General features: G+C 39.6%; 1 protein-coding gene across 1 annotated transcript in view; it reads right to left on the reverse strand.

The window, feature by feature from the left end:
* The window catches only part of TMEM123 (transmembrane protein 123), a 73,303-nt gene that overhangs the window by 30,517 nt on the left and 19,106 nt on the right, over positions 1–23,680 (reverse strand). The window contains exons 6-8 of the mRNA XM_065944467.1: positions 22,420–22,485; positions 18,619–18,678; positions 14,755–14,814 (exon numbers count right to left, since the gene is read on the reverse strand). Of these exons, the coding sequence (XP_065800539.1) occupies positions 14,755–14,814; positions 18,619–18,678; positions 22,420–22,485 (186 nt within the window). The remainder of the gene's footprint in view (positions 1–14,754; positions 14,815–18,618; positions 18,679–22,419; positions 22,486–23,680) is intronic.

Below are 23,680 nucleotides of genomic sequence, written 5' to 3' on the forward strand. Positions count from 1 at the left end.
CTGTCATTACTACTGACAGTGGCTACGTGGCTGGTGTAGCAAACATTCACTGTTCTTCCCTTGTCTAGCTCCTGGTCCTCATTTTTTCATAACAGCTTCTACTCTTCCTTTAAAGACCCCTCAGTCCTGCCCTCCATGCAGTTTGGAGGCACTGTGAATAGGTAGGCGATGACTCAAATTAGGTCAATCAGATCTTTCCAGGAATTTGAAACTCAAGCAGCGTACAACAGAATGGAAAGGAGCTGACAAGTCATCTTGATGGAAAACAGCTGACAAGTCATTTTGACAACTCTTTCAAGATTCTTTCTGTTCAGCCCTGCCCTTAAAATACCTGGTGCTAGGTCTAGCTGTTCAATGTTTTCTCTTTGATTTTGTGACTGACCCCATCTGTGTCCAACAACTTCTTGTTTGCCTAAGTGCTTAGGTGGAGTTAGTTTTTGTTGCCTGCAACCAAATACATGTAACAGGAAATATGAAACATGAAAATTAAATCTGTGGTGATGTTTACTTTCTTCTTTCTGCTCCCTCGCTTCATAAACAGGCTTACAGTTTCTCATCAGGTTATTTTCTTTTTTCCTTTCCAACAGAATGTACTTTTCAACCTGTGCCAGCAGGAAAATTACCCGAGCTATTTATTGAAATGAAAGTTCTGGTGTGTAAAGTGGAAGCTCCTAAAATTAGACTTTTCTTTTTGAAATGGACTTTGACACCCCTCGATGAACTTCTGACTAAGCTAACGAACATGAATTCCTGTGTCTGTGTGCTGCAAGGTTACAGTACTTACACCAAGTCAACTGGACTCTAAGAAGTGATTCTAAAGTAAACTGTTAAAATCACAGCATTCTACTAAGCAGAAGTTTTATGTCTTATGCATAGCACCTTTCACTGGTAAACTAGCATGGATCCCAGATGCAGCCAGACTCACTGAACTTACAGAGACTTATCATCATTTAAAGCACTTAGTCTAAAAAGTTTATCCTGGGTCAGCATGATCTAGTCTAGTTATAAATAGAATCATCCTCAGAAAAACTTAACACAGAGAGATTAACCTCTTTACAGAGACAGCCACACATACATTTGTTATACATATCATGTCGTCTCATCAAAACAATTATGCTGTGGTAAGCATGTCATAGTTGGTGTGTCATAGTTACTGCAGACTGCTGAATCTTAAGGCTACTTTGTGAAACAGAAACTCTGTGAATAGAAAGGATGTAGTCATGGCAAAACTTGGATTATACAACTCACAAGAAAACTGAATAGCTAAACTCAACTGGAAAAAGTCAGAAACTGAATACTTTCTCCTCTCTGGTTAAGTTTGGATGTTCACTTTAGAACTGTATAGTACTTTTGGTTTATAATTTTCACATAACTAAGCATTATCATAGTTCCCAGCACAAATAGGTTAAATAACCAAAAGGAAAAAAAAATCATACAGCTGAGGGAATGACAGGTTGCTCAGTTGGTTAGAATATGGTGCTAATAACGAGAAAAACTGCCCAAAGGTTACTTCTAGTTCTAAGATTTGATAATTTTAAAAAATAAAATGCAGTAATATAACTATTAATACTAGATGACAATTTCTAAGACTTACCCTGCAAAGACCCCCCCCAAACTGGCTCATGTAGGAAGTTAAAACTGCCTAATTCTCACATTGTCACCCCTACCTCTCAGCTTTCTCGAAGACAAGGAAATACACAAAGTGGGGCTCTCCTCACCCCCCACTTCTTTGTCCGTGCTCTTCCCTCTGTCTTTCATCACGAGGCACTCCATCTTTGGACACTCTGCCCACTCGCCTTCTCCACTCTGCTGGGATCTCTCAGCCATTCTCGTTTTTAACTCCTCCCCTGTAGTAACTGCCTGGACACGTGGTGGCCAGGTGTTGGGTTTCACTGGGCCGGTACAACATCTGAGCTCAAACTCGAATACCCAGCCACCAGTCCCCTCTTCCTCTCACCTGCCATAGTCAGCCCCATCAGCAAAATCTGTCTTCATGTCCACCACAAGCGTCCTGGCCCACCATCCATTTGAACTAATCTGTTTAAAACCCTGCAATGTCTTCCCACCGCATTACTGTCAAACCCATACTCCCTAAGGGACTTGGGCAACTCCTTCCATCCCCCAACATGAGTAAATCCAATGCCTCCCCCCTTTATCACCGCTATAACCTCTTGTGTCACACAGAGCACAGATGGTCCCCTCCTGCAGAAGGTCACCAGGACTGAATGACCTGAGCACCCCCAACTCAGCAGGAAGACTGACCACAGCTCGGCCCTGCTGAGCCTGGCGAGCTCCACTCTGTCCTCGCAGACCTGAAGGCCCCTGTCCACCACCTTCCCCACACCCCTCATTGATCAGGGCCTGGCTGGAAAGGCTTCATGGGAACAAGAACGAAGACAGGCGTTGCCCAGGAATGCAGTGACAGCATTATGGCAACGCTCCTACATCATGTAAGCCTGTTCTTCCCGACTGTAAAGTAAAAAGCCCTGTGTCCCATTAGAGAAGTATCTGTAGAGAGCAGACGGTGATTTATTGTGATCAAAGGACTCCCAACTAACCTTGCAGGTAAGGCTGGGGTAGCAAGTACAGAAACTAGATTCCTCCTCCCAGGGCATTCACTCATCCTTTGCTTCAGCAAAAATGTGTCAGGCCTGAGCTGGACACTGGCAATGTGGTGCTAAGGAAGATGACTTTTCAGCTGAGAAGGCAGTCTTCGCTAAAGCCTAACACAGACAGATATGGTCCTCGGGAGGCCTGTTAAGCATAGGGCAAGGACTACTCTCAGAGGAGGTGAGGCTGGAGCAGACCCCTGAGGGCAGAACGGGTGTTCAGCAGGCAGAGGCAGAGAAGGGAGGGGAGAGTGCCTGAGGGAGCGAGAGCAGAATAGCCAAGGTTCTGGGGCAGAGAGCTGGGGATCAAACAAGGCCCATTCTCACAGGGCCGAGGACAGACTGGGGCCAACAAGGGAGACTTCTCGTTGCAAAGTTAAGTCATGAAGAGGCAATGTACAGCACAGCAAATATGGTCAATAATATTGTAAATGCTCTGTATAGTGACAGATGATAACTAGACTTACTGTGGTGAACATTTCTTAATGTAGAATACCAAATTACTATGCTAAACACCTGAAGCTAACATAACATTTTAAATTACTTATATTTCAATGAAAAGAAAAAAGGACCATCATGGCTGGAGAGCAAAGAGGAACACATTAATTTAGTTTTTAATTTGTGCCAGGTACTTTTTTAAAGCCAGGTGCTTTACTTGTAATTTATCCCATTAGGAGATCTGTATTATTTTATCAGTTCTATTTTTTACAAAAGGAACTGAAGCATAGAGAGGTTAAGTAACTAATCCAAGTTCACTTAACAGCAAAACAATTATTTTTCTCTTTGTATCTTCCCCCAAACACAACAGGGCACACACACTGGGGTGAAAACACTAGAACTGGCGAATCAAATTCACTGCAGAGTGAAAAAAGCAGTCAAACCAAAACTTACTAAGCAATAAGTAAGTTATTATTGTAATAGGTAATAGGCTAAAAGTGTCACTTCTCAACTAGCTGTTCTCATGCTGTAACTTGAAACCATAATAAAATGTTTTTTGGAAGAGTGTTAGTTTCCATTTAAGAAACTGTGCCTATATATTGATTCTGAGTATAAAAAAAACTAAAAGTGCTTGGTGGGAGTAATTTGAATAATTAAAAAACTACTTTGCTGTAGTTTCCAAAATCTCCACAAGAACTGTTTTTACAATTAGAAAAAATTTAATAATTTAAAAATGGGCAAAATACTTAAATATATTGAAATGGATGGTTGGGGTTAGCAGATGTAAGATTTTACATATAGAATGGATAAACAACAAGGTCCTACTGTGTAGCAGAGAGAACTATATTCAATACACTATGATAAGCCATAATAGAAAATAACATATAAAGGAAGAATGTATATATATGTATGTAAAACTTAATCAGGGCTTCCCTGGTGCCTCAGTGGTAAAGAATCTGCCTGCCAATGCAGGAGACACAGGTTCAGTCTCTGAGTCAGGGAGATCCCCTGGAGAAGGAAATGACAACCCACTCCAGTATTCTTGCCTGGAAAATCCCATGGGCAGAGGAGCCTGGTGGGCTACAGTCCATGGGCTTGCAAAAGAGTTGAACACAACTTAGCAACTAAACAACCATACAACTGAACCACTATGTAGTACAGCAGGAAGTAACACAACACTGTAAATCAACTATACTTCAAACTAAAAAACCAAGTGTTTTCCAAAGAAGACATGCAAATAACTAATAAACACATGAAGGGTTTTTTTTTTAAGAACATCTTTATTTCATATCACAAAAAATATGTAATCACAAACTTCTGATTTTACATTGTGTATATTTCTTTTTAAATATAAATTTATTTATTTTAATTGGAGGCTAATTACTTTACAATACTGTAGTGGTTTTTGCCATACACTGACATGAATCAGCCACGGGTGTACATGTGTTCCCCATCCTGAACCCTCCTCCCACCTCCCTCCCCATCCCATCACTCAAGGTCATCCCAGTGCACCAGCCCGGAGCACCCTGTCTCATGCATCGAACCTGGACTGGTGATAAGTTTCACATATGATAATATACAAGTTTCAGTGCCATTCTCCAAAGGCATCCCACCCTCGCCCTCTCCCACAGAGTCCAAGACGGTTCTATACATCTGTGTCTCTTTTGCTGTCTCGCATACAGGGTTATCATTACCATCTTTCTAAATTCCATATATATGTGTTAATATACTATATTGGTGTTTTTCTTTCTGGCTTACTTCACTCTGTATAATGGGCTCCAGTTACATCCACCTCATTAGAACTGATTCAAATGTGTTCTTTATAATGGCTGAGTAATATTCCATGGTGTATATGTACCACAGCTTTCTTATCCATTCGTCTGCTGATGGGCATCTAGGTTGCTTCCATGCCCTGGCTATTATAAACAGTGCTGTGATGAACATTGGGGTACATAGGTCTCTTTCAGTTCTGGCTTCCTCAGTGTGTATGCCCAGGAGTGGGATTGCTGGGTCATATGGCAGTTCTATTTCCAGTTTTTTAAGGCATCTCCACACTGTTCTCCATAGTGGCTGTACTAGTTTGCATTCCCACCAACAGTGTAAGAGGGTTCCCTTTTCTCTACACCTTCTCCAGCATTTACTTGTAGACTTGTATAGCAGCCATTCTGACTGGCATGAAATTATACCTCATTGTGGTTTTGATTTGCATTTCTCTGATAATGAGTGATGTTGAGCACCTTTCCATGTGTTTGTTAGCCATCTGTATGTCTTCGTTGGAGAACTGCCTGTTTAGTTCTTTTGGCTCATTTATTTTTCTGGAATTGAGCTGCAGGAGTTGCTTGTATATTTTTGAGATTAATTCTTTGTCAGTTGCTTCATTTGCTATTATTTTCTCCCATTCTGAAGGCTGTCTTTTCACCTTGCTTATAGTTTCCTTTGCTGTGCAAAAGATTTTAATTTTAATTAGGTCCCATTTGTTTATTTTTGCTTTTATTTCCAATATTCTGGGAGGTGGGTCATAGAGGATCCTGCTGTGATTTATGTTGGAGAGTGTTTTGCCTATGTTTTCCTCTAGGAGTTTTACAGTTTATGGTCTTAAGTTTAGATCTTTAATCCATTTTGAGTTTATTTTTGTGTATGGTGTTAGAAAGTGTTCTAGTTTCATTCTTTTACAAGTGGTTGACCAGTTTTCCCAGCACCACTTGTTAAAGAGATTGTCTTTTCTCCATTGTCTATTCTTGCCTCCTTTGTCGAAGATAAGGTGTCCATAGGTGCGTGGATTTATCTCTGGGCTTTCTATTTTGTTCCACTGATCTATGTTTCTGTCTTTGTGCCAGTACCATACTGTCTTGATGAGTGTGGCTTTGTAGTAAAACCTGAAGTCAGGCAGGTTGATTCCTCCAGTTCCATTCTTCTTTCTCAAGACTGCTTTGGCTATTCGAGATTTTTTGTATTTCCATACAAATTGTGAAACTATTTGTTCTAGCTTTGTGAAAAATACTGTTGGTAGCTTGATAGGGACTGCATTGAATCTATAAGATTGCTTTGGATAGTATACTCATTTTCACTGTATTGATTCTTCCGATCCATGAACATGGTATATTTCTCTGTCTATTTGTGTCCTCTTTGATTTCTTCCACTAGTGTTTTATAGTTTTCTACATAAAGGTCTTTTGTGTCTTTAGGTAGATATATTCCTAAGTATTTTATTGTTTTCGTTGCAATGGTGAATGGAATTGTTACCTTAATTTCTCTGTTTTCTCATTGTTACTGTATAGGAATGCAAGGGATTTCTGTGTTGATTTTATATCCTGCAACTTTACTATATTTATTGATTAACTCTAGTAATTTTCTGGTGGTGTCTTTAGGGTTTTTCTATGTAGAGGATCATGTCATCTGCAAACAGTGAGAGTTTTACTTCTTTTTTTCCAACCTGGATTCCTTTTATTTCTTTTTCTGCTCTGATTGCTGTGGCCAAAACTTCCAAAACTATGTTGAATAGTAGTGGTGAGAGTGGGCACCCTTGTCTTGTTCCTGACTTTAGAGGAAATGCTTTCAATTTTTCACCATTGAGGATAATGTTTGCTGTGGGTTTGTCATATATAGCTTTTATTATGTTGAGGTATGTTCCTTCTATTCCTGCTTTCTGGAGAGTTTTTATCATAAACGGATGTTGAATTTTTCAAAAGGTTTCTCTGCATCTATTGAGATAATCATATGGTTTTTATTTTTCAATTTGTTAATGTGGTGTATTATGTTGATTGATTTGCAGATATTGAAGAATCCTTGCATCCCTAGGATAAAGCCCACTTGGTCATGATGTATGATCTTTTTAATGCGTTGTTGGATTCTGCTTGCTAGAATTTTGTTAAGGATTTTTGCATCTATGTTCATCAGTGATATTGGCCTGTAGTTTTCTTTTTTTGAAACACAAGAAGGATGCTCAACATCATTAGTCAACAAAGAAATGCAAAACAAAACCACAATGAGATATTATTTCATACCTACTAGGATGACTAGAATCATAAAGCTTAAAAGTGCTGCAAAGGATATAGAGAAATCAAAATCCTGACACAGTGTACACTGCTCATCGGAATGTGAAATGGGACAGCCTTTTAGGAAAACAGCCTGGCAGTTCATCAAGCACAGCTGCCATATGACCCATCAATTCTGCACACCTGTTTATAGCAACACTATTCATAACAGTCAAAAGGTTGAAGCAACCTAAATGTCCACCAGTGGATGAATATATAAGCATTATATGGTATCTTTGTACAATGGAACATTACTCAGCCATAAAAGGGAATGAAGTACTGACAACTTGCTACAACTCACGTTATCTTGAAAACATAAGTTAAAGAAGTCAATCATAAAAGATCACATACTAAAATGATTCTGTTCATATGGAAGTCCAGAATAAGGAAATCTAGAAATAGAAACTAGATAAATGATTGCTTAGGGATTGGAGGGTCAGGGTGAGATGGGGATAAGGGGGGTGATGGCTAAAGGGCACAGAAGTTCTTTCTGAGGCAATGAAAATATTCCAAAATTAACTGGTGATGGTTGCACATACTTGAATATACTAAAAAAACCACTGAATTATACACCTGAAATGAGTGACTTATATCTCAGTAAAGTGGTTTTTTAAAAAAAGAACCAAGCCCCTTCAAAATCAATATGAAAATATTCTAAACTTATTTAAAGGACTGTAACTCCAAACAAGGAGACTTCATTAATCACGTATCAGATTGGCAAATATTAAAATGTTTGCTATTACCCAGTGCTGTTGAGACTGTGGAAAACAAGCTCCTTTCACTGCCTGTGGGAGTAAACTAGTGTAATCTTCTTGCAAGAAAATTTAGCAAAATATCATCAATTAAAATACATGCACAATCTGACTCAGCAGTGCCACCACTTGCAAAAAGCACCACAGGGGCCCTAGCAGAGGGAAGCCAGCATGGAACAGGAGGGATATTCACTGCAGCAGTGCTTAAACGAGCAGAGACTGAAAATAACCTACACCTCCCTCAGTGGGGACCTGGGAGGATCATCTGTACCGTGGAATACCATGTAGCCACCAGGAAGGATGAGTGCAAGTGAGACCAGCTGAGCAGGGAAACATGTGCTTAGTACATTTATGTGCTTATCCATTTATGTTCATAAAAAATACATATGCTATATATGGATTAGGCTTAAACTGTCTTGCCTGGAGAATTCCATGAGCAGTGGATCCTTGTGAGCTACAGTCCATGGGGTCACAAAGAGTTGGACACGACTGAGTGACTAACACTCTCTTTTAAACTGTCTTTTGGAAGAATACATGTAAAACTGGTAATCATTTCTTGCTTTAGATACAAATGGTTGGTCATTCAAGTGAGACACAAAATACAGATCTTTGGATGGAAACAATGAGTCTGGCTTTTGACCATTAAAGGACATCTGAGAAAAGGAGTCAGTGGGACTCAATTGAGAAAGGAAGGCAGGTATTATGTATTTCATATTTTCAAGTATTCTCTGAACTTTCAAATTATGTACATGCATTACTCATTTTATAATAAGTTGTAAACAAAATTAAAATATTAAGGAGAAAAAGAAGATACTGACAAAAAGATAAATGCCTGATACCAACTACTGCTTAATTCTATCATCAAAGTCTTTTTTTTTTAAAATACTATGCATGTGGGAAAGTTATTCTTGAGAAATCTCTATGTATTACTGTACACGATTGAGTAGATAAGTCAATAACATTTGTCTGAAAGACGACATGAGAGTCCAGAGCAAGCTAAAAAAAATGAGTGTCATGTATTCAATGCCAAGTAAGTCCATTCTCCTATTCAAACTAAAATTCAGATTCAGCAAGGACCCACTGGGGCACTCACTGTGTGTCAGACCCTCGTGTGCATACTGAAAGATAACAGGAAAAGAGGGTCTGGTAGCTGGCTTTCTGCCCTAGATTCACTTTTGGGGGGAGAGGGAGGACACCTATGTTTATCTTCTACGCTATCTGTGAAAAGGAACAAAAGTACTAGAAACTGCTCATTTTCCTCATTTCTGTTGCTGTTTAGCATTTCTTGGTATTTCTGGGATTTCTGCACTGAATTCTCAGCGCATGTGCATCCCACACCGTTTCTCTCTCCTAACCTCCATTCATCACAAGCTCACAGCCCCCACAAACCCAAGCTAACATTCACGATCTCCTGGGTTTCCCAGAACTCACACAGCAGGCTGGTTACCCAGCCCCATACCGCTAACCCTGAAAATGGTTTAACTGTTAAACATCTGATGCTCCCTTTTAAAGCTCACATCACAGTCAAGTACAAGCAACAGTTCTTGATCTGAACTGAAAGCTTTTCATCTGGCTCCTAATTATAACTTCGGGATAGTGGCACACTTCAGGAAAGAAAGCACCAGAACCGCTCCAATTTATTATTATACCTGTTGTCTTGAAAGTACAGAGAATATGAAGGTGCACTGTGGTTTAGAATCACCATAACATTTTATGTGTGAAGAACTAACACCTACCTCCACTCGAACAACAACAAAAAAGACCCAGAAAATTTAATGAAGTAGCCAGAATCCACATCTCTGGCCTCTTCTTCTGAAATGTGCTCTACTATGTTTTTGATGTTTCAAAATACAACTCTTACATATTAAACACTGTATTCCCATTTCATAATTCCTGTATGTAATAAGTGCACACCCACGGCTACATGCCAGCCACATGTCACAGAGGTTCACTCCTGTTTCACACCTGCACTAATTATTCCTTCTGCCTGCAACGCTCTTCCTTCTGGTATATGCAGGGCTGGCTCCTTCCTGTCAGTCAGGGCTCAGCTCAGATGACTCCACCTCAGAGAGGTCCTCCCAGACCACCCGGTCTGAAGCAGCCCTTCCTCAGTCATTCTCCACCATATACATACATACATATATATATATAAATATCCTGTTTATTTCTAAAAATCACGATCTGAAATCGCCTTCAGTTGTTTATCTCATAGTTTGTATCTCCTCACCAGATTATAAGGGCTTCCCTCATAGCTCAGTTGGTAAAGAATCTGCCTGCAATGGAGGAGACCCAGGTTCGATCCCTGGGTTGGGAAGATCCCCTGGAGAAGGAAATGACAACCCACTCCAGTATTCTTGCCTGGAGAAGCCCCATGGACTGAGGAGCTGGCAGGCCATAGTCCATGGGGTCAAAAGAGTCAGACACTACTTAGAGACTCAACCACCAACTGATTATAAACTTCTTGAGAGCAGGGCCTAATCTGTCTTATTTATTAGGTTGGTGAAAAAGTAACTTTAGTTTCAGACCATGAATCTTAAATCACTGTAACTAGGCACAAACACATTTTTCTTAATAAAAATAGAAACCTTAATGATTAACATATTTTTGCCAACGAGAAATAAGTTTGTTTATTGCTGTAGCATAAAAATCCATGCTTTGGGATTTGAAAAACTCCTACAAAGCATTTCCTGCCGCCTGCTGGCTGTGGAAGCATTTTCCCTGCAAAAAGTTGTCAAGATGCTTGAAGAAGTGGTTGTGGTGTGTAAGAGGTCAGGTGAATATGGCGGATTAGGCAAAACTTCATAGCTCAATTTAAGAATATATTCTAGTATCAAACAGCAAAGTTCAACAATGCAAAACCACAATTACTTTTAAACCAACCTAATATCACTACATGCCTTGTGCCTAAAACAGTGAATAGCAGAGTGGGCAGTCAAAACAAACATTTGTTCCTGAAACTGAACATAATATTGCATGATTTCCCACTCTACATTCCTACAAAATCTAATGATGTTAAAAATTATCAGCAATTTTCAAATGCAATCTCATAAACATGAGTTGAACAAAATAAAGCCTTTGAAGAGTTGAAGCACTTCCTTAAGTACACAGTAACCTTCGGAGTAGTCAGAGAAATTGTTTCCTACATCAACTCTCTGGTTAGAAATAACAATATCTATACCTACATCTCTGTCTGTCCATCTAACACCATCTGCATCTGAGATAACCTGTCAGGTTATCTAGTTTCTGCCTTATAGCAGCTTACAACCTAACTGGAAGTTTCCATCTAATATTTCTTTCATACATAAACCATATTACCCAAAGGAAATAAAGGAAGGCACTAAGGAATATGAGATTATGTACCTGATGAATTCTTCCCATCAGTAAGGTTTCTAGTGTTTTCATTGGGGGTAACAGTTGAAATAATTATTTGAGTAAGCTGTTCCCAAATTTCCACTACCTTTTCTGCAGAAATCTAACACTCAAACCAGGTGCATCTGTTCAAAACTGCTGTGGTCCTGCTGAAACTGTGGATAAAGCCAACCCCACTAGAGTAGCCCAAGCAACTGTACCAAGGATGTACCAAACAACTGTACCAAGCCAAAGGCAGTCATGTATGGTGAGAACATTAAGGGAGGTCAACTGCTTTGTAAAATTATGCCCAAGAAAAGAGCTTCAGACTGGATGGTGGTACCTTGAACCTGAGACTCCCCTTTTGGGGGAAGCATTAATCCTAACTGATCAAGAAGAATGACCCTGTATCCTGATACTGAACTGTTGTTCTGATATCTACTGTCCATTCTAGACTATGTTACATTTCCTTGCCCAAACCCTGTTATGAAAAACAATCTGGGCCTGTGCCTTTCTTGCACAGGAAGGATAAATCGATCCATCCACAGACCCTAAATAATATGCTCTCAGACTATACATGAAATGGGGGAGATTATTTTCTTTCTAAGAGGATGAAGCATCAAACAAGTCCCTGTACAAAAGAAGGTCAAAAGTATGTCTGTCTTCAAATAATTATTAGAACATACTAAAAAACAAAACCATCACATGTAACTCTGTGGTACAGTTAGAAAGTAACCTTAATTCCTGTTTCTTTAACCTCAAGTGTCTATCTTACTCTATAAATAGAAAAAATTCAGCTAGAATAACAGAGAAGATTGGAGCATGAACCAGTAAAGTCTGAAAAACATATACAGTGGTTCTTTGTAAATCAGCAACTACAAAATATGTACTTGGTTCCATATAGTGTTAGGTGCCAAGATGAATAAATCAAAAGGATCAAACCCAGAGTGGACTTGTACTGGTGACTTGAAAACAAAGACTTCTAAAAAATGAAGCAGACGACATCTGAAGGAGACAGTTTTTCCAAGATGACTGAACCAGGCCTGTATACCTTTTTCTCTCATTCTTGGAAAGACAATGCTTTTATCTGCATTTCCCAAACTACTGCAAAAGGGGGAATTTCTCTGACCATTGGATCTGTCATTAGAAACTTCCATCTGTTCATGATAGTGGAAATACCTCGTTTTCCCCTGTAACCAACTGCTAATCACCAACATCCGCTGGCTCATAGAGAAAGTAAGGGAATTACAAAACGCATCTACTTCTGTTTCACTGACTACGCTAAAGTCTGACTGTGTGGATCACAACAAACTGTGGAAAATTCTGAAAGAGATAGGAATAACAGATCACCTTACCTGCCTCCTGAGAAACCTGTATGCAGGCGAAGAAGCAACAGTTAGAACTGGACATGGAACAACAGATTTGTTCAAAATTGGGAAAAGAATATGCTAAGGCTGTCACCCTGCCTATTTAACTTCTGGCAGAGTACATCATGCAAAATGCTGAGCTGGATGAAGCACAGGCTGGAATCAAAATTTCCAGGAGAAATATCAATAACCTCAGATATGCAGATGACACCATCCTTATGGCAGAAAGCGAAAAACTAAAGATGAAGAGCCTCCTGATGAAGGTGGAAGAGGAGAGTGAAAAACCTGACTTGAAACCCAACATTCAAAAAACGAAGATCATGGCATCTGGTCCCATCACTTCTTGGAAAATAGAAGGGGTGAAAGTAGAAGCAGTGATGTTTTATGTTCTTAGGCCCCAAAATCACTGAGGATGGTGACTTCAGCCTTGAAATGAAACATGTTTGCTACTTCGAAGAAATGGTATGACAAAGCTAGACAGCATATTGAAAAGCAGAGGCATCATTCCACTGACAAAAGTTCACATAGTCAAAGCTATGGTTTTTCCAGTAGTCATTTATACATGTGAGTTGAACCATAAAGAAGGCTGGACACAAAAGAATTGATGCTTTGGAACTGTGGTGCTGAAGAAGATTCTTAAGAGTCCCTTGGACAGCAAGGTGATCAATCAATCCTAAAGAAAATCAACCCTCAATATTCATTGGAAAGATGGATGCTGAAGCTACAATACTTTGGCCACCTGATGCAAAGAGCTGACTCATTGGAAAAGACCCTGATGCTGGGAAAGACTGAGGGCAAAAGAAGAAGGGGGCAAGAGAGGATGAGGTGACTGGATGGATTAATCACTGATTAAGCAGTGATCTGATTCAATGGACATGACTTTGAGCAAACTCTGGGAGACAGTGAAGGACAGGGACGCTTGGCATGCTGCAGTCTGTGGGGTCACAGAGGCAGACATGACTTAGTGACTAAACAACAACAAATCACTTATATGTAGAATTTAAAATATGGCACAAATGAACCTATCTATGAAGTAGAAACAGATACACAGAACAAACATAGGGTTTCCAATGGGGAGCAAGGGTCGGGGAGGGAGGGACTAGGGGTCTGGTGTTAGTAGATGCAAACCATTACATATAGAACTGAGAAATAACAACAGTACACAGGAACTACATTTAATATTCAGGAATAAACCAAAATGGAAAAGAAAATAAAAAAGAATGTATACATGTATATAACTAAGTCATTGTGCTGGACAGCAGGAATTAACACAACATTGTACATTAACTGTATTTCAATAAAAAATCTCCATGATATAGCACAACACTGTGAATGTATTTAATGCAACCTGTACACCTAAAAATGGCCAAGTCTGTGAATTTTTAGTTATGTGTATGTTTAAACAATAAAATAAAACAAAAAACAAAAACTCCCAAGAAGTTAGAGCTTGGTCCCTTTTGCACTGTGTCCACACATTACAGACACTCAATAGTCATTGAATAAAGTACGAAAAACAGGAGGGACAGGGTCTGTGTACCTTTTGAAGTTTCTACCTCTGTCACTCTTAATAAAGGCAGTGAGAAGATAAACTAAATATAACTTAGTAGAAACATGTGTTGATGGTACTATTATTTATAACATTAGTCTGGTTCCTATCCTTGCATGTTTAATCAGAAAATCAAGGAAGAAATCCATCTGTCCCAACCTAAAAGCACAAGAAAAGGGCCTCATCTTCTGTTTCAATAAGGAAGCAAGGGGGTGGATTGAAATCTAACTGATAGGTGAAATATAAGCAAGGTCTCCTCAGAGTCCACCAAGGCAAATTAAGGCTACCATAGCTGACCAGCTTAAAGTGATTTCTTCTACCAGCAAGATCAGCAGATTTATGAGTTCCTAGCCATAGGAAGAGCCGAAAATGTCATACCGAAAAATGTGCTTCAAAACTCACTAATAAATTCCAGTATGTTTTTATTAATACTTTTACAATTTACTCACAACTTTGCCAGTTGATGCTAGATGAAGAATCCAGTGAACTATCATTTCCTGATGCCTACTAAGGGAAGCCTTTGATGGGAGGCTTTAAGTATTCACAAATGCAAAATCATGGTTAAGACAGGTCAGTGTACCAGCTTACAAGTATTGGACTAGCTGATATTACTTTATGTATGCTTGACAGATAATCCATTTTCTGACCTCTTAAAACTCACCTCCTTGGTTGTTACCATTGGAGTTTTGTACAGACTGAGGATTATTCTGGTTTGGAGCTCCTATAAAAACAAAGAAATATCCTGTGAAGAATGGACATCAATATTTAACTAAGAATAGTGGCAATATGTTTCTTTTGGCCTCTGAGGGGTGGGAGGGTAGATTATCCCACAGGAAGTTCTACTTTTGCCACTGCTTCTATAAAACATGCCTTGAAACTGTTCATAAATCTAGATGTGTATCACTGGATATTTTAAGACAGAAAACATATAGCTAATGTAACACTTACCAGGTACTTACTATGTGCCAGCCACTGATAAAATAGTTTCTACATGGGCTATGTGGTTACGAGGAATTTCTACTACTGACAAGTCTGCTCTTCTGAGGACAGTGGACCACCCTTACTATTAACGAGTGCCCAGGTCTTGTACACCAGCACGCCTAACTTCATACAATGGAGAGAAGATGAAATGGCTTAGGGTTTTCATATAAAATTGCAAGCCTTCTTGATATAATTCTTTGAATTTTAAACTAGTACCTTAAAATTTGGAAAAAGTTTGGAAGAATTCTATGCTCCAGTTAAGCAACTTTTCAGGGTGCATTATTCACCCTGGATCTTGGTATAATGGAAGATTAAACATATATGGGAGGCGAGCAAGTGTATTACTGTGTACTTTTCCAAAGAAGGCGTCCCACACCGCAAAAACCTCCCAAGTACAAAGAAACTAAGGAATAACAATTCTGATGGAACTATCTTTACTTTGTGTGCAAATATCTTCCTCTTGCTGGAACCATAATCCATTTATCCCAAAAGACTATGGTGTGAAGACTAAACCTAAAAAAGATCAAGGTCAGTAGACGATGTATTTAGATGTATTTAGCAGCAGGTAGCAAATAATTGACAATATTATGAAGGACCTGCGCCATGCCAGGCCTTGTGGGGAGCATGTAACCTGCATGAGCCCATCTAACCCCCCAAACAATTCAGTGACAGAACACAGCTAGGCAGTGACAAAGACCCATAGGAGACCCACAGGAGACCACCCAGCAGTGCATCATTGCTCAGTCATGTCTGACTCTTTGTGATCCCATGGACTGTAGCCCAGCAGGCACCTCTGTCCATTGAGATTCTCCAGGCAAGAATACTGGAGTGAGTTGCCATGTCTTCCTCCAGGAGAATCTCCCCAACCCAGGGATCGAATCCAGGTCTCCTGTTTGGCAGGCGGATTCTTTACCATCTGAGCCACCAGGGAAGCCCATGAATACTGAAGTGGGCAGCCAATCCCTTTCTCCAGGGGATCTTTCCCACCCAGGAATCGAACCAGGGTCTCCTGCCTTGCAGGCAGATTCTGACCACCCAGCCAGTAAGTGGCGGATTCTCAGATGTGGACCAGGCTGTTTGATTCCAAAGCGTGTACAAGAGAGTACCAAATGGAAGTGCTGATTTTCTAAGATAAACCGGCTTCTTCCCGCATGTTCCCACTTGTTGCATTGCTGGTTGCTCAACCCTAACCCCGGAAGTTACCTTTTGATTCTTCCTTCTTCCTCACTCCACCATCCATTCCATTAGCAATGATATCAGTTCCACTCCCCAAGCAGATCTAGACTCGACCCACTTATCTCCATTACCCCATGTCTTCCTGTTGCCCAGATTACAAAAGTCTCCTGTTTTTCTCCCCCTGCTGTTGTCACTCTACGACAGATGCTTTCCTTTTTTCTTTTTTCTGGCTTGAGGAAGAAGGCAGAAACTGCCTTCTTTCTAAGCTCTTTCTAGTTTTAAGACCTCTTCACCCTTTTCCAAAAAATACTTATGAAGTACCTACTGTATGCAAGCACTGAAATAAAGAATGTCTTGGACGATCTAAGTACAAGGAAGCGGATGATTTAAGTGACAAAAAAAGACAAAGTATTACAGCAGAATACTTCACCAAATGGAATTAAGTTCATAAAGTGGCACAGATTCATAAAAAATTAATTTCATCTCATATTGGCTATGCATTATGGTGGCTTTAGAAGTCTAGCAATCACTTTACACATAGCTTATTAAAAAGCAGAGACATTACTTTGCAAACAAAGGTCCATCTAGTAAAAGCTATGGTTGATTCACTAGTCATTTACACATGTGAGTCGAACCATAAAGAAGGCTAAACACAAAGATTTGATCCTTTTGAACAGTGGTGCCAGAGAAGATTCTTAAGAGTCCCTTGGACAGCAGGGAGATCAAACCAGTCAATCCTAAAGAAAACAACCCTCAATATTCATTGGAAAGATGGATGCTGAAGCTACAATACTTTGGCCACCTGATGCAAAGAGTTGACTCATTGGAAAAGACCCTGATGCTGGGAAAGACTGAGGGCAAAAGAAGAACATGGTAAGAGAGGATGAGGTGACTGGATGAATTAATCACTGATTAATCAGTGATCTGATTAAATGGACAAGAGTTTGAGCAAACTCCAGGAGACAGTGAAGGACAGGGAAGCGTGGCATGCTGCAGTCTGTGGGGTCACAGAGGCAGACATGACTTAGTGACTAAACAAGAACAAATCACTTATATATGGATCCTAAAATATGGTACAATGAAACTATGAAGTAGGAAGAGACTCATAGACATACACAACAGACTTAGGGCTTCCAAGGAAAACGCAAGGTTTACAAGCTAGGGGAAGGAGTAGGAGTCTGGGGTTAGTAGATGCAAACTTTTACACACAGAATTGAGAAACAACAATGGTGCACAGAGGAACTACATTTAATATTCAGGAAAAAACCTCAATGGAAAAGAAAATAAAAAAGAATGTATATCAATATAACTAAGTCATTTTGCTGGATAGCAGAAATTACACAACACTGTAACTTAACTGTACTTCAATAAAAAATTAATAAAATATCTCCATCATATTGCACAACACTGTAAAAGTATGTAATGCCACCTGTACACCAAAAAATGGCTAACATTTGAATTTTATGTTATGTGTATGTTTTAACGATAAAATAAAACAAAAAACAAACAAAAACTCCAAGAAGTTAGAGCTTGGTCCCCTTTGTACTGTGTACACACATTAGAGAAACTCAATCAATATTTGTTGAATGAAAGTAGAAAAAATGGGTCCAGGGACAGGATCTGTGTACCTTTTTAAGTTTCTAACTCTGTCACTCTTAATAAAGGCAGTGAGAAGATAAACTAAATATGACTTAGTAGAAACATGTGTTGATGGTAGTATTAATTATAAAAATTATAAATTATTTTTATAAATTATAAAAAATTATAAATTATAAAAGTATATTATTTATAACATCAGTCTGGTTCCTATCCTTGCATGTTAATTCAGAAAATCAAGGAAGAAATCCATCTGTCCCAAACTAAAAGCACAAGAAAAGGGCCTCATCTACTGTTTCAATAAGGAAGCAACGGGGTAGACTGAAATCTAACTGATGGGTGAAATATAAGCAGGGTCTTCTTAAGAGTCCACCAAGGCAAATTAAGGCTGCCATGGCTGACCAGCTTAAAGTGATTTCTTCCACCAGCAAGATCAGCAGATTTATGAATTCTAGTTCATATCCATAGGCAGAGGCCAAAATGTCACACTGAAAAATGTGCTTCACCTCACTAATAAACTCCAGTATGTTTTTATTAACACTTTTAGAATTTACTCACAACTTTGCTAGACTGAGAAAGATGATGAATCTAGTGAAGTATCATTTCCTGATGCCTACTAAGGGAAGCCTGTGATGGGAGGCTTTAAGTATTTACAAATGAACAAATCATAGTTAAAGACAGGTCAGTGTACCAGCTTACATGTACTGGACTAGCTGATAGTACGTTATGTATGTTAGACAGATAATCTGTTTTCTAACCTTTTTAAACTCACCTCCTTGGTTGTTACCACTGGACTCCTGTTCAGACTGAGGATTATTCTGGTTTGGAGCGCCTGTAAAACAAAGAAATATTCTGTGAGGAAAGGACATCAATATTTAACTAAAGATACTGGCAATATGTTTCTTTTGGGCTCTGAGGGGTGGGAGGGTCCATTATTTCACAGGAAGTTCTACTTTTGCCACTGCTTCTATGAAATATGTCTTGAAATTGTTTACAAATCTAGATCTGTATCACTGGATATTTTAAGACAGAAAATATATAGCTAATGTAACACTTACCTAGTACTTTCTATGTGCCAGCCACTGAAAAATTAGTCTCTACAAGGGCCTTGTGGTGATGAGAAATTTCTACTACTGACAACTCTGGTCTTCTGAGGAAAGTGGACCACACTTACTATTAACGAGTGCGCAGGTCTTGTACACCAGGACGGTTAACTTCATACGATGGAGAAAAGATGAACTAGCTTAGGGTTTTCACATCAAACTGGAAGCCTTCTTGAAATAATCCCCTGAATTTTTAACTAGTACCTTAAAATTTGAAAAGAGTTTGGAATAATTCTATGCTCCAGTTAAGCAACTTTTCAGGGTGCATTATTCACCCTGGATCTTTATATAATGGAAGATTAAACACATATATTACATAGGAGGCGAGCAAGTGTATTATTGTGTAGTTTTCACAAGAAGGCCTCCCCCACCCCCAAAACCTCCCAAGTACAAAGAAAGTAAACAATAACATTTCTGACGGAGCTATCTTTACTCTGAGTACAAATTTCTTCCTCTTGCTAGAACCGTAATTCATTTATCCCAAAGCTATGGTGTGAAGATTAAACCTGAAAAAGATCAAGGTCAGTAGACTTGTATTTAGATGTATTTAGCAGAAGGTACCAAATAACTGCCAATACTATGAAGGGCTTAAACATGCCAGGCCTTGTGGGGAGCATGTAGCCTGCATTAGCCCATCTAACCCCCAAAACAATTCAGTGACAGGAACACAGCTGGGCAGTGACAAAGACCCACAGGAGACCACTCAGCTGTGCATCGTTGCTCAGTCATGTCTGACTCTTTGTGATCCCATGGACTGTAGCCCACCAGGCACCTCTGTCCATGGAGATTCTCCAGGCAAGAATACTGGAGTGAGTTGCTATGTCCTCCTCCAGGGGATCTCCCCAACCCAGGGATCGAATCCAGGTCTCCTGCACTGCAGGAAGATTCTTTACCATCTGAGCCACCAGGGAAGCCCATGAATACTGGAGTGGGCAGCCAATCCCTTTCTCCAGGGGATCTTTCCCATTCAGGAATCGAACCAGGGTCTCCTGCCTTGCAGGCAGATTCTGGCCACCCAGCCAGTAAGTGGCGGATTCTCATACGTGGACCAGGCTGTTTGATTCCGAAGCGTGTACATGAGAGTGTCAAATGGAAGTGCTGATTTTCTAAGATAAACCGGCTTCTTCCCGCATGTTTCCACTTGTTGCATTGATGGTTGCTCAACCCTAATCCCGGAAGTTATCTTTTGATTCTTCCACCTTCCTCACTCCACCATCCATTCCATTAGCAATGATTTCAGTTCCACTCCCCAAGTAGATCTAGACTCTGTCCACTTACCCCCATTACCCCATGTCTTCCTCTTCTGCCCATATTACAAGAGCCCCCTGTTTTTATTCTCCCTGCAGTTGTAACTCTTATGACAAATGCTTTCCTATTTTCTTTTTTCTGGCTTGAGGAAGAAGGCAGAAACTGCCTTCTTTCTAAGCTCTTTCTAGTTTTAAGATCTCATCACCTTTTTTGAAAAAATCTTATGAAGTTCCTACTGTGTGCAGGCACTGAAATAAAGAATGTCTTGGACGATCTAAGTACAAGGAGGCAGATGCTTTACATGACAAAGAAAGACCCACTATTACAGCAGAATACTTCACCAAATGGAATTAAGTTCATAAAGTGGCACAGATTCATTAAAGATTAATTTCATCTCTTAACTGGCTACCCATTATGGTGGCTTTAGAAGTCTGGCAATCACTTATACATAGCTCATCAAAAGCAGAGACATTACTTTGCAAACAAAGGTCCACCTAGTCAAAGTTAAGGTTTTTACAGTAGTCATCTATGGATGTGAGTTGAAACATAAAGAAGACTTAATACAGAGAATTGATGCTTTTTAATGTGGTGCCAGAGAAGATTCTTAAGAGTCCCTTGGACAGCAAGGAGATCAAGCTAGTAAATCCTAAAGAAAACAATCCTCAAAGTTCATTAGAAAGACTGATGCTGAAGCCACTATACTTTGGCCACCTGATGCAAAGAGCTGACTCACTGGAAAAGACCCTGATACTAGGAAAGACTGAAGGCAAAAGAAGAAGGGGGCAACAGAAGATGATGGGACTTGATGGATTAACCACTGATTAACCAGTGATCTGATTAAATGGACATGAGTTTGAGCAAACTCCGGGAGACAGTGAAGGACAGGGAAGCTTGGCATGCTGCAATCCACGCGGTCACAGAATCAGACACAACTTAGTAACTAAACAACAACAAATCACTTATATGTGGAATCTAAAATATAGCACAAATGAACTGATCTTTGAAGTAGAAACAGACTCACAGACATACAGAACAGACTTAGGCTTTCCAAGGAAACCCCAAACTTTCCAAGGGAAGGGAGAGACTAGGAGTCTGGGGTTAGTAGATGCAAACTGTTACACATAGAATTGAGAAACAGCAAAGGTGCACAGGGAACTACATTTAATATTCTGGAATAAACCACAATGGAAAAGAAAATAAAAAAGAACGTATACATGTATATAATTAAGTCATTTTGCTGGACAGCAGAAATTACACAACATTGTAATATAACTGTAGTTCAGTAAAAAGTTAATAAAAAATCTCCATGACATTGCACAACATTGCAAATATATTTAATGCCACCTGTACACCTAAAAATGGCTAACATTGTGAATTTTAAGTTATGTGTACGTTTGAACAATAAAATAACACAAAAAACAAACCAAAACACCAAGACGTCAGAGCTTGGTCCCTTTCGTACTGTGTCCACACATTAGAGACACTCAATCAATATTTGTTGAAGAAAAGTACAAAAGACGGGTCCAGGGATAGGATTTGTGTACCTTTTTAAGTTTTTACCTCTGTCACTCTTAATAAAGGCAGTGAAAAGATAAACTAAATATTAGTTAGAAGAAACATGCGCTGATAGTACTATTACTTATAACATTTAGTCTGGTTCCTATCCTTCCATGTTAACTCAGAAAATCAAGGAAGAAATCCATCTGTCCCAAACTAAAAGCACAAGAAAAAAGTCTCATCTACTGTTTCAAGAAGGAAGCAAAGTGGTGGGTTGAAATCTATCTGATGGGTGAAACATAAGCAGGGTCTCCTTAGAGTCCACCAAGGCAAATTACGGTTGCCATGGCTGACCAGCTTGAAGTGATTTCTTCCACCAGCAAGATCAGCGGATTTATGAATTCTAGTTCATATTCATAGGCAGAGCATAAAAGGTCATACCTAAAAAGGTGGTTCAAAATTCAGTAATAAATTCTAGTATGTTTTTATCAATAGTTTTAGAATTTACTCACAACTTTGCTAGACTGAGAAAGACGGTGAATCCAGTGAACTAGCATTTCCTGATGCCTACTAAGAGAAGCCTTTGATGGTAGGCTTTAAGTACTCACAAATGCACAAATCATGGTTAATACAGGTCAGTGTACCAGCTTATGTGTACTTGACTGGCTGATATTACTTTATGTATGCTAGACAGATAATCCATTTTCTGACCTTCTAAAACTCACCTCTTTGCTTATCCTTCGAGTTTTCTGGAGATTTAGGATCATTCTGATCATTCTGATTTGGAGCTCCTATAAAAACAAAGAAATGTTCTGTGAAGAAAGGACATCAATATTTAACTGAGGATACTGGTAATATGTTTCTTTCAGCTTCTGAGGGGTGGGAGGGTAGATTTTTCCACAGGAAGTTCTACTTTTGCCACTGCTTCTATGAAACATGCCTTGAAACTGTTCATAAATCTAGATCTCTTTACTGGGTTATTTAAGACAGAAAACATACAGCTAATGTAACACGTACCAGGTACTTACTATGTGCCAGCCACTGATAAAATAGTTTGTACATGGGCCATGTGGTTATGAGGAGTTTCTACCACAGTCAGCTCTGCTCTTCTGAGGACAGTGGACCACCCTTACTATTAACAAGTGCCCAGGTCTTGTACACCAGCATGCCTAACTTCATACAATGGAAGAGAAGATGAAGTGGCTTAGGGTTTTCATGTAAAATTGCAAGCCTTCTTGATATAATTATTTGAATTTTTAATTAGTACTTTAAAATTTGGAAAGAGTTTGGAAGAATTCTATGCTCCAGTTAAGCAACTTTTCAGGGTGCATTATTCACCCTGGATCTTTATATAATGGAAGAATAAACACATATATTACATCAGAGGCGAGCAAGCATATTATTGTGTACTTTGTGAAAAGAAGGCCTCCCCCCAAAAAGAAACTTTCAAGTACGAAGAAAGTAAGCAATAACAATTCTGATGGAGTGATCTTTACTGTGTGAGAAAATTTCTTTCTCATGCTGGAACCATAGTACCTTAATCCCAGAAGGCTACGGTGTGATTAAACCTGGAAAAGCTCAATGGCAGTCAACTATGTCTTTAGATGTATTTAGCAGCAGGTACCAAATAACTGCCAATATTATGAAGGGCTTAAACATGCTAGGCTTTGTTGGGGAGCATGTAACCTGCATCAACTCATCTAACATCCTAAGATATCTGCGACAAGAACACAGCTAAGCAGTGACAAGACCCACGGGAGACCGACAGGAGACCCAGAGGAGACCACCCAGTCGTGCATAGATGCTCAGATATGTCTGACTCTTTGCGATCCCATGGACTGTAGCCCACCAGGCACCTCTGGCCATGGAGATTCTCCAGGCAAGAATACTGGAGTGAGTTGCCATGTCCTCCTCCAGGGGATCTCACCAACCCAGGGATCGAATCCAGGTCTCCTGCACTGCAGGTGAACTCTTTACCATCTGAGC

This window comes from Muntiacus reevesi, chromosome 9 (assembly GCF_963930625.1).
Source record: "Muntiacus reevesi chromosome 9, mMunRee1.1, whole genome shotgun sequence".
NCBI classification, from domain to species: domain Eukaryota; kingdom Metazoa; phylum Chordata; class Mammalia; order Artiodactyla; family Cervidae; genus Muntiacus; species Muntiacus reevesi.